This window comes from Amblyraja radiata, chromosome 15 (genome assembly GCF_010909765.2).
Source record: "Amblyraja radiata isolate CabotCenter1 chromosome 15, sAmbRad1.1.pri, whole genome shotgun sequence".
NCBI lineage: Eukaryota > Metazoa > Chordata > Chondrichthyes > Rajiformes > Rajidae > Amblyraja > Amblyraja radiata.
This window is the reverse complement of record NC_045970.1, coordinates 32,085,231-32,101,468: the sequence shown is the minus strand read 5'-3', so window position 1 is coordinate 32,101,468 and position 16,238 is coordinate 32,085,231. Positions and strand designations below refer to the sequence as shown.

General features: G+C 38.5%; 1 protein-coding gene across 1 annotated transcript in view; it reads left to right on the top strand.

Moving 5' to 3' along the window:
* Positions 1–16,238, top strand: part of eif3a (eukaryotic translation initiation factor 3 subunit A) — a 58,958-nt gene that overhangs the window by 13,793 nt on the left and 28,927 nt on the right. The window contains exons 4-9 of the mRNA XM_033033972.1: positions 1,675–1,838; positions 6,874–7,073; positions 8,856–9,064; positions 9,693–9,864; positions 11,632–11,736; positions 14,304–14,402. Coding sequence (XP_032889863.1) covers positions 1,675–1,838; positions 6,874–7,073; positions 8,856–9,064; positions 9,693–9,864; positions 11,632–11,736; positions 14,304–14,402 — 949 coding nt within the window. The remainder of the gene's footprint in view (positions 1–1,674; positions 1,839–6,873; positions 7,074–8,855; positions 9,065–9,692; positions 9,865–11,631; positions 11,737–14,303; positions 14,403–16,238) is intronic.

The window sequence follows — 16,238 nt, the reverse complement described above, 5'->3', positions numbered from 1 at the left end:
AACTGCCCAAGATCCAAAGCATACCACCTCATCTGTGAAACACAGTGGTGTGTATGTTATGGCCTGGGCATGTATGGCTGCTGAAGGTACTGTCTCACTTATCTTCATTGATGATACAACTGCTCATGGTTGTAGCATAATGAATTCTGATGTGTATAGACACATCCTATCTGCTCAGGTTCAAAACAAATGCCTCAAAACTCATTGTTCATTCTACAGCAAGACAATGATCCTAAACATACTTTAAAGCAACACAGGAGTTTTTCAAAGCAAAAAAAATGGTCGTGGCCAAGTCAATCACCTGATCTGAACCCAATTGAGCATGCCTTTTATATGCCGAAGAGAAAACAAAGAGACTAGCCCCCAAAACAAGCATAAGCTAAAGATGGCTGCAATACATCATCTGAGGCCTGGCAGAGCATCACCAGAGAAGACACCCAGGAACTGGTGATGTCCATGAATCGCAGACTTCAAGCAGTCATTGCATGCAAAATACTAAACATGACTACTTTCATTTACATGACACTGCTGTGTCCCAAACATTATGGTGCCTTGAAATGGGGGGACTATGTATAAACACTGCTGTAATTTCTACATGGTGAAACCAAAATGAATAAAAATGGCCTTTATTAAAATCTAACAGTGCACTTTAACTACATGTGATTTTTTTTCTATTACAAACCTCACATTGTGGAGTACAGAGACAAATTAATAAATGATGGGTCTTTGTCCCAAACATTATGGAGGGCACTCCATACGTACAAAATGGCGTATCTGACCTCCACACTTTTGTTCCAGATGCAGGGTCTTGACCTGAAATGTCGCTCACATCTTTGCCTCCACAGTTGCTGGTTGACTTGTGAAGTTCTTCCAGCAATTATTTTGCTCAATTCTAGCGTCTGCAGTCTCTTGTGTAGTTAACTTGTCTGGGGTCTTTGATCTCGTCCAGTTGGAAACAATACACAATTTTTTCAGAATTTCACATTTTTACAGCCAACTCAGCTGCATGAGCGAGCATTGTGTAAACGAGTAAAGGTTGGATGGGAGATATGTCACCACAGGAGACGTCAAACACTGGGTGCACGATGACAGATTTTTTTTTTTTTGCTTTAAGCCCATCAATATTTTAATAATGGTGAAGTTAACTTATTGAAATGTTTAGAAGATAATCCATTTAATCAAAGTAAAATATTTAGGTGAAAATAAAGGTAAGTAGGTTATTTCATTCAAAGCATGCACCAGCAAGGCTTGAGTAGAATAATATGAATTGGTACAAAAGGCAAGATAACTATAGCCATCTTATTTTTGTGATGCTATGCAAACATCTCACAATTAGAAAGCCAAATTTCCAGGTGGAATTTCTGCATTAACAATACTGTCGTGGAAAGCAAACCATAATCACATATTCACAAAATGATTATATTTTGTTTGGTATTATTGTTGCATTTAACTGCTATGCACTTATTTTTAGGGCTCTTGTAAACCTGCCTTTAGTTTTTTTTAAATCACTTTTTAAGTGTGTTTTGCATACTCTAATCCACATGTTTTATTTCTGTATCAACTTTTTGTGCCATCAAATGAAGTTAGCTTCAGTAGTAACTTGGATTTTTGGATTGCTTAAAAAATACGCTTGAAATACATTTAAGGTATTTACATGGAATATTTATTTTTCAGTGTGCTGTTGAGCGCAGTTAGTGGTGAAGATACCCAAGATCGTACAGATCGCCTTTTGCTTACGCCATGGGTCAAATTTCTTTGGGAATCCTACAGACAATGTTTGGATCTGTTGCGTAACAATTCTAAAGTGGAGCGTCTTTATCATGACATTGCTCAACAAGGTAGAGGTTGCTTTTTGAATATATTTTATACGCCTTTCCCCATTCCATTTCAAAATTGTGCACAGTGAACAGAATCTGTTCAATCCCTGTATTCATCCACTAACGCCTCTTAATTTGAGTAATGGTCCCAAAAATTAATTTGGTGTCTACCTGAACTGTTGTCCCAAGCAATATGTTCCATTGCTCTACAATGAAATTGGTCTCTGAATCAAAATCCTTTTCAATTTGACTGTCTTCTTGTATCCAACTACTGGTTAAGTTTCTATTGCTTTCTACCCCATCCAGCTCCCAATGTGCTTCAATAAAGTATCTATATACTATTGAATGCAGATTGCTAGTTTTTGTCCCACTCTATAGATCACACAAAATCTTGGATTTAATACAAGCTCGGTTCTGAGTTAGATGTTGCACTTTTGGAGATGCTGTAATTTGAATTAAATGTTCAATGGTTGGTTGGTGATTGAGAGAGTTGGCAGCTACAGATTTATGGGTGTTAACATCTCTGATGACTGTCCTGGGCCCAGGATGTAGATGTGAGTCTGTGCCAGTGATGCTGCTGCTTGCAAGTTTTTTTAATTATACCTATAGCTCACCATACTTGAGCAAAAGACAAACCAATGGATATGAGAGCTCATGTCACTATTTTTAAAGTAAGCAAAAGATAATGGCCTCGCTAAGGTTTATTCAGGCTAACATATGTGCACTTATCTTTCAGTGGATGCCACTAAAAAGATTTGCTCATGTTTCCATTTTGAGGGATTTATGTACGCTCCTCAATCTCAACATTACAAAAGTTCTTAGCATTACAAAGGAGTTTCATTAACTTTACAGTGTTACTGAAAAGTACCCCTAATATAAATGCTGGTCTGACTATTTGTATTAATCACTTCTGAATTAATTTGGTACTGAATCAATGGAAATAGTCGCCGCGTATAGCTGTGGAGGTATTATTAAAGTGTCAAAGGTGTTAGAGAGAAAGCAGGAGAATGGAATTGAGAGGGGTAAAATAGATCAGCTATGATCAAATGGCGGTGCAGACTCAATGGGCTATCCTAATTCTGTATTTATTTAACCTTGTCATTGCACTCAGAATATTGCATTTTGCATGTAAACCTGAGGCCATGACATTTGTTATTCAATTATTCGTTAAGATATTAGATACCAAGTGAAGGTCAAAATGCTCGAGTAACTCAGCGGGAAATACAGCATCTCTGGAGAGAAGGAATGGGTGACTTTTTTCAGGTCGAGGCCCTTCTTCAGACCCGAAATGTCACCCATTCCTTCTCTCCAGAGATGCTGCCTGTCCTGCTGAATTACTCGCGCATTTTGTGGCTACCTTTGATTTAAACCAGCATCTGCAGTTCTTTCCTACACAGATACCAAGTGAAATCAAAACTTTGCTAAAATTAATTATTTCTGACCTTGAATTTTATTTTCCACTGGTTTAACTTTGTCACTATGTAATGAAACTTCAATGGCTTCCATCTATAAAACAATAGACACCAGGTGCAGGAGTAGGCCAATCGGCCCCTCGAGCCAGCACCACCATTCACTGTGATCATGGCTGATCATCCACACTCAGTAACCCGTTCCTGTCTTTTCCCCATATCCCCAGACTCCGCTATATTTAAGAGCTCGACCCAACTCTCTTGAAAGCATACAGAGAATTGGCCTCCACTGCCTTCTGAGGCAGAGAATTACACAGATTCACAATCCTCTGTGTGAAAATGTTTTTCCTCATCTCTGTTCTAAATGGCTTACCCCTTATTCTTAAACTGTGGCCCTGGTTCTGGACTCCCCCAATATCGGGACCACGTTTCCTGCCTCTAGCGTGTCCAAACCCTTAATAATCTTATGTTTCAATAAGATTCCCTTTCATCCTTCTAAATTCCAGAGTATACAAACCCAGCCGCTCCATTCTATCAACATATGACAGTCCCGCCATCCTGGGAATTAACCTGGTGAACCTACGCTGCACTTCCTCAACTTTAAAGACCAAAACTGCACACAATACTCCAGGTGTGGTCTCACTAGGGCCCTGTACAACTGCAGAAGGACCTCTTTCCTCCTATACTCAACTCCTCTTGTTATGAAGGCCAACATTCGCTTTCTTCACTGCCTGCTGTACGTGCATGCTTACTTTCAGTGACTGATGTACAAGGACCCCCAGATCTCATTGTACTTCCCCATTTCCCAGCTTGACACCATTCAGATATTAATCTGCCTTCCTGTTTTTGCCACCAAAGTGGATAACCTCACATTTATCCACATTAAACTGCATCTGCCATGCATCTGCCCACTCACCCAACCTGTCCAAGTCACCCTGCATCCTCATAGCATCCTCCTCACAGTTCACACTGCCACCCAGCTTTGTGTCATCTGCAAATTTGCTAATGTTACTTTTAATCCCTTCATCTAAATCATTAATGTATATTGTCAATAGCTGCGGTCCCAGCACCGAGCCTTGCGGTACCCCACTGCCTGCCATTCTGAAAGGGACCCGTTAATCCTTATTCTTTGTTTCCTGTCTGCCAACCAATTTTCTATCCATGTCAGTACCCTACCCCCAATACCAATTTTGCCCACTAATCTCCTATGTGGGACATCAAATGCTTTATGAAAGTCCAGGTACACTACATCCACTGGCTCTCCCTTGTCTATTTTCCTAGTTACATCCTCAAAAAAATTCCAGAAGATTAGTCGAGCATGATTTCCCCTTTGTAAATCCATGCTGACTCAAACTGATCCTGCTACTGCTCTCCAATTGTGCTGCTATTTCCTCTTTTATAATTGACTCCAGCAACTTCCCCACCACCGATGTCAGGCTAACTGGTCTATAATTCCCTGTTTTCTCTCTCCCACTTTTCTTAAGTGGGATAACATTAGCTACCCTCCAATCCACAGGAACTGATCCTAAATCTATAGAACATTGGAGATTGATCACCAATGTGTCCACGATTTCTAGAGCAACTTCCTTAAGTACCCTGGGATGCAGACCATCAGACATTGGGGATTTATCAGCCTTCAGTCCCTTCAGTCTACCCAACACCATTTCCTGCCGAATTTGAACTTCCTTCAGTTCCTCCGTCACCCTAGATCCCTTGGCCACTAGTACATCAGGGAGATTGTTTGTGTCTTCCTTAGTGAAGACGAATCCAAAGTACCTGTTCAACTCGTCTGCCATTTCCTTGTTCCTCATAATAATTCGCCCCGTATTGTCTTTTTAGTTACCCTCTGTTCTTTGAAAGTTTCACCTGTTTCAGTCTTCAAGGGTCCAACTATTTAGTCTTAACTTTTTTTCCTCTTCGCATACCTAAAGAAGCTTTTACTATCCTCCTTTATATTATTGGCTAGCTTACCTTCGCACCTAATCTTTTCTCCCCGTATTGCCTTTTTACTTCTGTTGCTCTTTAAAAGTTTCCCAATTCTCTGGGCTCCTGCTCATCTTTGCTATGTTATACTTCTCTTTTATTTTTATACTGTCCATGACTTCCCTTGTCAGCCACGGCCGCCCCTTACTCCCCTTGGAATCTTCCTCTTTGGAATGAACTGGTCCTACAGGTATTATTCCCAGAAATACCTGCCATTCTTGTTCCACTGTCATCCCTGCTAGGATAACTTTCCAGTCAACTTTGGCCAGCTCCTCCTTCATGGCTACATGGTCCCCTTTGTTCAACTGTAACACTGATACTTCCGATTTTCCCATCTCCCTCTCCAATTGTAGATTAAAACTTATCATATTATGGTCACTACCTCCTAATGGCTCCTTTACCTCGAGGTCCCTTATCAAATCTGGTTCATGACACAACATTAAATCCAGAATTTCCTTCTCCCTGGTAGGCTCCGGTACAAGCTGCTCTAAGAATCCATCACGGATGCACTCCACAAACTCCCTTTCTTGGGGTCCGGTACCAACCTGATTTTCCCAGTCTACCTGCATGTTAAAATCTCCCATAACAACCGTAGCATTGCCTTTACGATATGCCAATTTTAACTCTTGATTCAACTTGCACCCTATATCGAGGCTACTGTTTGGGGGCCTGTAGATAACTCCCATTAGGGTATTTTTACCCATACAATTCCTCAGTTCTATCCATACTGACTCTACATCTCCTGATTTTATGTCACCCCTTGCAAGGGACTGAATCTCATTCCTCACCAACAGAGCTACCCCACCCCCACTGCACACCTGTCTATCTTTTCGATAGGACAATATCCTTGAATATTCAGTTCCCAGTCAAGAGAGTTGTATTGTCATGTGTCCCAGATAGGATAATGGCATTCTTGCTTGCTGCAGCACAATAGAATATGTAAACATAATACAGAACGGGCGATAAAAGTTCAGTGTATTTATATACCAGCTGGGCAAAATTACACGACTTTTAGGTTGCCCGGCGGGACGTTAGGTGGCCATTGGCACCCGGGCAACCGTTAATTTCGAGCCCTGCTATAGCTCTGCCTGATGTCGGTCTCGCCAGTCGAGTCTCATCGCTCGGATTGGAGCCACCGACCTGTCTGCCGCTTGGACTAATAGCGTTGTCTGCCCCGACAGCTCTCAAAAGGGTGTGCCTGTTTTCATATGGCACAGCCACTGGGGTCTCCTGCACTGCACGGTTACTCCTCTTTCTCCCAGTCACCCACCTTCACTCTTCCTGTGTCCTTGGCGTGACAACCTCAATTAATCCAGAACTTAATTATTCCTGTTTTTCTGGTGGAGTTTGTGAATTAGGAATCATTTCTTCCTCCCATACCCGCTCCAAAAGGACTAAAAAGAAATTTTACCAATACGTGTTGGTCAACTTGTTAAAATCTGAAATGAGGCCAGTGATTAACATTTTTTTTAACCTTGTTCCCACCAGTTCATTGCCTTTCTGTTGTTTGTCTTGTCACCCTGTATTCTTGATTTGTGTCATAATCCAATGTGCAAGAACAAACTTCAGGTAGCCGGGCTAGTTTTTGACTTTGTTTGGACATATGGTCTACATTTAATTAGTATGTTGTCAATTTTAATAAAGTAATATTTTACCTCTTGTAGCGTTCAAGTTCTGCCTGCAGTATACTCGTAAGGCGGAATTCCGCAAGTTATGTGACAACTTGCGTATGCACTTGGGACAGATCCAACGTCATCATAACCAAAGCACAGCAATCAATCTCAATAATCCTGAAAGCCAATCCATGCATCTAGAGACGCGACTTGTACAACTAGATAGTGCAATTAGTATGGAGCTTTGGCAGGTAACACAAAAATTATTCATAATAAATATATTGTTTTCAAAGTAACAATTTAGCTGTAAACTTAGCAATGCTGCTTTTAAAATTAGCAACGTTATGCCTTGACATTTGATGCACAACACATTTAACTGTGGTAAAGCCTCTCAATATAAAACTTGATGTGAATATTCCCCACTTTGTTCATCAAACACAGAATGATCTTGTAGACAAATCTCTCATTAACAAGGAGAACAATCTCCATTTAAAAAAATGTAATCTGTTAAAATCTGTTGTATCAGGTAAATTCTGGTAAATCAATGTCCTAAGGATATATCCTTACCAAATTGTGGTGACGTGAACTGGATACAATATTTATATTGTGGCCCTAACCATATCTTTATGATTCAGCATAACGTCTGTGCTTTTGTACATGCTGATTCTACTTTGTGGCCATGTGATGTGCTAAATATTCATTCTTGATGAATCTGCAATGATCTATGTATGCCAGTCCTCGTCCCCGTTTTATCCTCCTGGAGTCTCCACATTTCAAATGACTATATTGCCGGTTCCTATCTCTTCTGTCAAAATGTCTTGCATAGCATTTGTCTAAATTCCTCTTGTCATGTATTTGTGCAGCTAGGTTATCCTGCATCCTGCTGCAGATGACTGGTATCACCTTCGGTTTTGTGTATTTTGAAAACAATCTCTATTTCAAAATGCAAATTCTTTATTAAAATAGTCAGCGGTGCTCGTGCTGACCCTCGGAGAACACCATTATTGTTCTCCAGTCTACTGAATATTTCATTTGGATTTCTTTCTTTAAGCCAGTTTGTTGCCCAGCCTTGCACTGCCCCACTAATGCATTAATCTCAATTTTGCTGACTAGATTTTCAGATGGTACTTTGTCACACATTTAAAATCTATTTTGACAATATTTACTTTTTGATAACTATTCATCTTCAAAAGAAGGTTTTGAATAGATTTGATTTGTTTTTTGTAATTTCATGCTGCCTCTCATTAAAGGCACTTAGAGATTTTAGTCAATTAAGTTTCCTACTTTTAGTTTGAAAATCTTACTCGCAAGATTAAACTGACACGCCTGTAGTTGCTAGCAATGTCTTTCTGCTCTTTCTTGGAAAAAGTGGCATATATTCTACTTGCCAATACTCTGGCACCTTCCCTGTATCTGGGGAAGTGCAGGAAATCATGGGAAGTCAACTTAGTTTAGTTTTAGTTTAGTTTAGAGATGCAGTGCGAAAACAGGCCCTTCGGCCCACCAGGTCCGTGCCAACCAGCGATCCCCACACATTAACACTATCCTACACCCACTCGGGACTATTTTTACATTTACCAAGCCAATTAACCTACGAATTTCTTGAATGTAGGCCACCCTGACAATCCAGTGATTTTTCTTGACACGCTAAGCCACCAGTGATCCTGTCTATCAGTTTTCACCCCACCCATTACCACTACCATCTTTACTTCTACCAATGATTGTCTGCACCCTCTTAGTAACGATTCTCCAAGTATTGTAGATCTTCTAGCCTTGCCCTGAAGCACCTAAGCACATATTTGCTGCTTTTGTCCTTACGAATTCCCCCCCCCCCCCCCGCACTTCCTGCCCTCATTTGTATGCTTGAGAAATAATTGAATTCAACTGAACCATCCCTGAACTTGTATTAAGACCATGGTTTAACTGGGCAACCAACAAACTGCTGCCAAAATAGTTGTGGGTTTTGTTCACCTTAATATTCAATGATGCGTGAATTAAAATTCAGGATTTACTGAAGTATGTTTATTTTACAGGAAGCTTTCAAAGCAGTTGAAGACATTCATGGATTATTCTCCTTGTCTAAGAAGCCTCCCAAACCCCAGTTGATGTCAAATTATTATAATAAAGTTTCCACTGTATTCTGGAAGTCTGGGAATGCGCTATTTCACGCATCTACTCTTCACCGATTATACCATTTGTCCAGAGAGATGAGAAAGAATCTTTCCCCAGAGGAGATGCAGAGGTGCAAAAATATTTATAAATATTGATGAATGGAGAGATGCTATCTTTAGTTTGCAATCATTTGGAGAGAAAACATACAAATCCAATGGAACACTTCAGCGATAAAAGGATTGAGAGGTGTGCTGATATCCTATATCCCACATCACACAGTGACAAGATGTAGGTTCACACCTGGCATTTTCTCGTGAGAGTTGTCAATCTCTAGAGCTCCTTGGTGGAACCATTTCTTTAGGATTACTAAGATGGTCTATTATTTAACTTTAACTTTGATTTTGATATTTCTTTGGTATTAAACCACATTTTTTAAAGTTGCAGCAAGTAAAAGGAATGCAAGTTAGAAAGTTCTATCTTGATAATTGAACAGGTTTCAAATTTGAAAGAATTTGCTCGCAACAACATAATTATTTTATCAATTTAACTAGCTCTTTTAAATACACAAGCACAATCTTGTTAGATGCAGTAAATGCTGGAGTGTTCCAGAGGTTTATCATCCAGTTCCCCAAAATATCAAATTTGTAATTTTCTTTAAAGTCATGTCATTTAGAGATTACACACAATATCCATTTTATATTGCAACATTAAGGCTGTTTTTACTGTTTATTTATTGGTTTTATTTTCTATGTTTACAGGATGTCTACCAGAGTACTTTTGGCTACTTTATCAATTCCAATTACCCCTGAAAGAACAGACATTGCCCGGTTATTGGACATGGACGGTATTATTGTTGAAAAGCACCGACGACTAGCTACATTGCTGGGACTTCAGGCCCCTCCAACGCGGCAGAGTTTAATTAATGATATGGTACAAAATGTTCCTGACTTTTTATCCTAGCAGAGCAAATCATTTTTCCTGACTTTTCTTTCCCCGTTTATTCTTGGAATGTGGCACAAAGACGATCCAGCTCGTGTGTTGTACGCGCATATCAGTCAGACATAAAGAACACGTTTTTTTTCTGTCCTAATGGGCATTGAAGAACCATTTAGGTTTATACAGCAATCAGTTAGCCAGCTCATTGCTTTTTCCTCAGCTTTTTGTTTAACATAAATTTTCTAACTCGTTTCTAACTTTACACTTTCTGGTTTACTGGGTGTGTTAATTCAGCATTAAAAATTAAAATAATTTTTTTTGTAATTGTTGATGAACTGCTAGACATGTGCTTCCCAGGTGCTTCCCCAAAAACTTGACTTTTAAGTACATTTTTACAAACAGTTAATTTTGCTGAATTCTGTATTGACTTTTCGAGGAACGTTTAATCTGACTGAAATGTTTTAAATTCATAAATTTAGGTCAACTGTTGGATTACAGTACAGAAATAAAGCTATCGATGCTGGAAATCTGAATACATGTCAAAAACTGGTCGAAATACCAGTGCATTAAAACTTAATGTTGACATTCTTTCATCTGAGCTGCAAAATGTCAACAGGAAAGGAAGTGAGGTGGAATAGATGCATTATGGTGGGGGGGGGGGTAAAAGTGAATGTAAGGCACGTGATAGGTGTATGGCCAGATCCAATTTATTTCGAATCCTATTGCCACTTTTTAAACTTGAACAGCTGCCTTAAGAAGGGCCTCGACCCGAAACGTCACCCATTCCTTCTCTCTGCCTGTCCTGCTGAGTTGCTCCAGCTTTTTGTGTCTGTTACCCTAATTCTTAAAATTTGTATTGGCGCAACATGGTCAACGTGAATGTTAACTTTTCTTCTCTGACCACACACTAAGTGAACTGAATAACTGAATAATTGCAATGTTTTATGGAGTACCTGGAAATAAGCACATTTCATTACCTTGTTCTCAATCATGGTGAGATTCAAGGTATTTCTCATGTGCCAGAATAAGACTTGAAGGTTAATAGCAATGTGGCTGATTAGTTGTAGCTACAGTTGCCCGTTAGCCTTCTGACAGAGGGAGCTCTAGCATTTTGGGAAGCTTAGTAAGCCAGGTGCATGCAATGTCAAATGAAGAGATCATTGTGATAGTAATTAGTCAAGTAATTGGTCTAAATATTTTCTTATAAAATAATTTAAACTTTTGAATATGAGTATATTTTGAGTATGCTTGAATTTTGCTTGGTTTGGCAAAATACTCTTACATATCTGGCAGAAAAACCTACTCTTCCAAAATAAAACTGTTTCCTAACAATTCACATTCATTATTTCTGTTGGCTGTATGTATTCTTTCAGTTTCATGAAAGCCAATTAAATAATTTAAGATCGAATTCATGATGAATATTTAAGCAACGTTGAATTACTTTGAAAGTAATAGGGATCAATTAAGATCTGACATTTCCATCAGATAACTAATGAGATTTTGCACAATTATTAAAATTAGATTGCGTTTGGTATCATGATCAAATTACTTGGAGGCTATCACAGAATTAAGTCATAGTGTTGATTTGATGTGATATATAAAGTTACTATAAGAATATGAGAAATTTAACCATTTGTCTTGGATTCTCATAACTTTTGTATGATTTCTTTGTAAAAATATTGGGATCTTGACATTTCTTTGGAAAGCATCTTTAAAATTTCAATGTCATTTATGAGCCTTTTTGTTTTAAATAAATGTAAGGTGCGGTTCAATGTGATGCAGTATGCAGTACCTGACGTGAAGGAAGTCTTTAACTGGTTAGAAGTGGACTTCCACCCACTCAAACTTTGTGGGCGTGTTACTAAGGTAAAAATCGCACATGACTTTCCTATTGTGCATTTGAACTTTCAAATTATTTCTGAAAGTGTACGAGGTGCTCCCCGCTTCATGCAGTTAAATGTTTATCCATCCATTTTTGCAGATTGTGGACGCCTTAATTAAATATATGCCATAGTGTAAATGCACACATTCTCTCTGGAATCAAGAACAGAGAAAATGCTCTTAACTGCCCTAGCTCTAGCGTTAAGAACGCAACGAATCCCACAACTCTAAACTGAAAAGCTGTGAATTTGGCCTCAAGAATTATTCAGGAGTTATAGAATTATGCTAGGCTTTGATTCAAACTAGAATCAATCTTCAGAGTACCAGTATAGTTTAGTGATTCAGTGCGGAAACAGGCCCTTCGGCCCACCGAATCCGCACCGACCAGCAATCCCCACACATTAACACTATCCTACATACACTAGAGAAAATCTACATTTATACCAAGCCAATCAACCTACAAACCTGTACGTGTTTGGAGTGTCAGGAAACCTAAGACCTCTGAGACACCCCATGCGGTCACGGGGAGAACGTACAAACTCCGAACAGACAGCACCCGTAGTCAGAATCGATCCAGGGTCTCTGGCACTGAGCACTGTAAGACAGCAGCTGTGCCACCATGCCGCCCCTAATGTACAGGCAAACAATCTAGCAATGTTACAAATTTTTAAGATTTTAAAAATCAAGTCTAATTTATCCCATCAGATAAAGCATAAAAAGAAGTTTAATTTGACACCTAATTCACTTTCATATCTTCAGTATTAAAAAAGCTATGGCTATTTTCATACTTGGAAATTAGCACCTTGTTTCCTATTGCTTTTCCATTGACTTAACTCAAAAGCTGTGATCGATGACAGTCAAAAGCCCATAACTTACTTAAAAATTAAGAGAACTGAATTTTGTTTCCAGTTATTATAGATTGAAGCATTCTGAAACAAATATGAAACTATCTTACATAGATGACTTGAAATTAAAGCATATAATTAATTAGTTACCTAATTGTAACTAATTACAAAATTCAATTACTAGATCTCAACATCTATCAATTTCTTAAGAATAGATTAACATTTTTAAATAGCCTAAGTGTCCAAATAACATTCACACAAGAATTCACAATACAACATAATTTTGAAATCTCATTGTCATGGATTTATAGGCCAAATGGAAGGAATTTAGTGTTTAATACCTGTAAATTAATGGCCATTTAAATCATCTTTAAATGATTTTTCTGGAACGCGATCATTTGGAAAGTTGCGGTTGCGGTGAATTTAAACTCCATATCGGCACGAAAAATACAGCCGGTTCGTATGGGGGGGAAAATCACCGTTTCGCAACGTAAAATGTGAATTAAAGGCATCTTAAGGAGCACTTTTATACATAAAATAAACGGCTTTTATTTACCTGTCCCGTACCTGAAATCCGAACAAACAGTACTGTCTGCAGAGCCCAGAGCTCTGGCTGGTAAGGAGATACGATTTGCAAACTGATATGACCATCAGATTTTCTTGATGCAGCAATGGAACATAAAACAATTGGGGGGGAGGGGGGGGGGGGGTGTAACTGGCCTACATCAAACATGGTCAGCTTAAGTTATTTTGTGCTATTGTAATATGGATAAAAGAAGCTTTCACGCCAGGCTGATTTTGTCATTTGGCACAACAGGCATGATTGTAGGCTATTTGCTGTCTAAGATTAATTGTACTATTTGTGTGCTCAGTCGGCCCTGTTAGCATTAGTTTTGGTGTCTGGGTGCTCTGTTCTCAGAAGTCTTTCGACCATTCTTGTGAATTACATTGTTGCAGCAAATGTGTTTGAACGTTTAGAGATACGTTGTCAATTACTGTACCGTGTGCTTTATTGTAAATATGTAATTCAATGGAACGATTTGACTAAGTCAAAATATTAAAGTAAGCCCTGTCATTGCAGCCACTGAAATTGTGTTAAATCACCTGCTGTTATCTTTGTTAAGAGTATATAAATATGATGTGCTTTGAGTTCAGGAACATTCTACCATATAAGTCTCCACGAGAATGTCTCCTTGTGATGAATAAAGACCTTTTATATCCAACAGCTTTAATCTCTGACTCGGTTCACTAGTCATTACGGACCAAGTCATGTTTCAGTGCAAAGATCAAAAGATTTTTCAGCAAGGGTATCAAAAGGATGTAGAACAAAGATATGTAAATGGAGTTAAGATATTTTATCTTGAGGATATGTAGCCCTATTTGATAATGTAATTTGTTGCTGTGTGAGGCAGCACGCTTTGATATCCTGCTCTGTCAGTTGAGAGCAGTGATATTTTTAATGTGCTAAAGTAGAGCTGGAGGTTAATTAGCAGATGGTCTAACCACATGTGCCATAACTGCCAGTCCCCTCCATACACTGAGAATGCGACAAAGCCGCTTCCTTATTGATGGTCATTTAAAATAAATATTGCTAGCTTTTCACTGCCAGGAATGTTATTTAAAAAATGTTGTTTGTATCATTGTATACTGTAGAATATTTTTCATAAATTGACTGAGTTGATCTGGCATCCCCATGTTCTCCTCCAGGTTCTCAATTGGATTCGAGATCAGTCAGAAAAAGAACCGGACCTTCTGCATTATGTGCCTCACTTGCAGAACAACACTATCCTTCGACTTCTTCAGCAGGTGTGTATGTGGTTAGGTTGGACTACTTGTGGATTTTAGCTCTTTGGAATTAAAGTTGAATACAAGTGACTAGAGTTAAATGATTTTTTACGGGTTTGCGGCTGTTATTTTAATAATTGAGTCTTGAATTGCCAAAGAATAGAAGGATACGGAATTGTTGTGAATAAATGGGATTAAGTATTGGTGGGTAAAATAGGTTCCATGGAATGATAGACCGAAGGGTCTGTTTCTGTGCTGTGGCAAATTATTTCTGTTGACATGTGCAGATTTGTGCCTTTATATTCTCGCTCCCTGTAATATTTCTACTAGCAGCTACTCCATTTAAGATTTTTGAAATTGAGATTTGTTCATGCAACTTATAACTGGAATATTTGTTATACTGCTGGTTTTATGAAAGAAATCATAGGCTGAAATAGTGAAGCTGGTCATTTTATCTTGGCAATTGATCCCCAATTATTTTCTCTGCCTCACTTACCTATGGATGTTTTTGGAAACTAAGAGCAACATTCTCATCTTCAAGAATATTAACCTCCAATTGTTCGTGTAAAATCGCAACTGTCCTACCGCAACGGATTTCTGGTTTTGCAGCTAAACAAAATGAGAAAAATGATTAAATGGGTTACATTCTCCTCAAATAAATATTCATTTTTTAAAAAACTGCATGATAGTTTAATTTTGACGAAGTCTCAGATTTTCATGCATTTAAATCTTCATTAGAAGCGTGTTTTCTTGCTACCATCTTGTATGTTACTAAGGCTATGGACAATGCTATTGTGCATTTGAAGTTTCGGAAAGAATTTGGAAAGAGTGTAAAGTATCCTCTCCATGTTGTACTATTCTAGTTTAATGTTTTTTTCCAGCCTTTTTGAAGGTTGTGGATGCTTTAATCAAAAACAATAAATTAATTAATAATAGTTAACTACTATTTCCTTGAAGGACAAGAGGAAAATACTCTGAACTGCTCTGGTGTTTAAAGAGTGAAATCAGGAAGATTTGTTTTCCCGGATGTTCGAGGTTTTCAAAATCCTAGAAATCTAATCTGAAAAGCTTTTAATCTTGGATCACTTTGTTTTCAGTGCAGTGGTCCAAAGATTTTTGAGCATTTGTTTCAAAAGATATAAGAGCACCAGATTTGTTTAAAAGAGATGAGATATTTTGAGGTTTGAAGATGGTTGGCTTATTTTCAAAATGTATTGCAGCACGTTTATATATCTTGCTCGCTATCATTGAGAGCAGTGATATTATTAATGTGCTAAAGTAGAGCTGGAGGTTAATTAGCAGATGGTCTAACCACATTTGCCATAACTGCCAGTCCCCTCCATACACTGAGAATGGTAGTTTGCAACCTATTATTCAACAAGCTACATCCTTATTGATGGTTGTTTAAATAATTGTTGTTCATGAGTATTTGTTTTAAAAACAAGCTGTTAACCTTTTATTGCCAGGAATTTTCTTGTATCATTGTATAGTGCATAATATTTTTAGTTGCTTGACTAAGTTAATATTGCTATTGATAGCTATATATGAGCTTCAGTTTCATCCCCATATGTTTAATCTTTTGGACACCAGCATTGTCTCTGGGATCAGACGGGAACAGTGTGCATCCAACTTCATACTAAGCAACAACACAATTATCCAAGTCTGAAGGAGCGTCGCGACCTGAAATATCACCTATCCATTCCTTCCACAAATCCTGCCTGACCCACTGAGTTACTCCAGCACCATGTGTTTTACGCAAGATTCCAGCATCTGCAGTTCCTTGTCTCCACTGCAATACCTGGTTTATTTACACAGTTGCAACCAGTTAAAAGTTAGTCAAGGCTTAAATCTGTACTT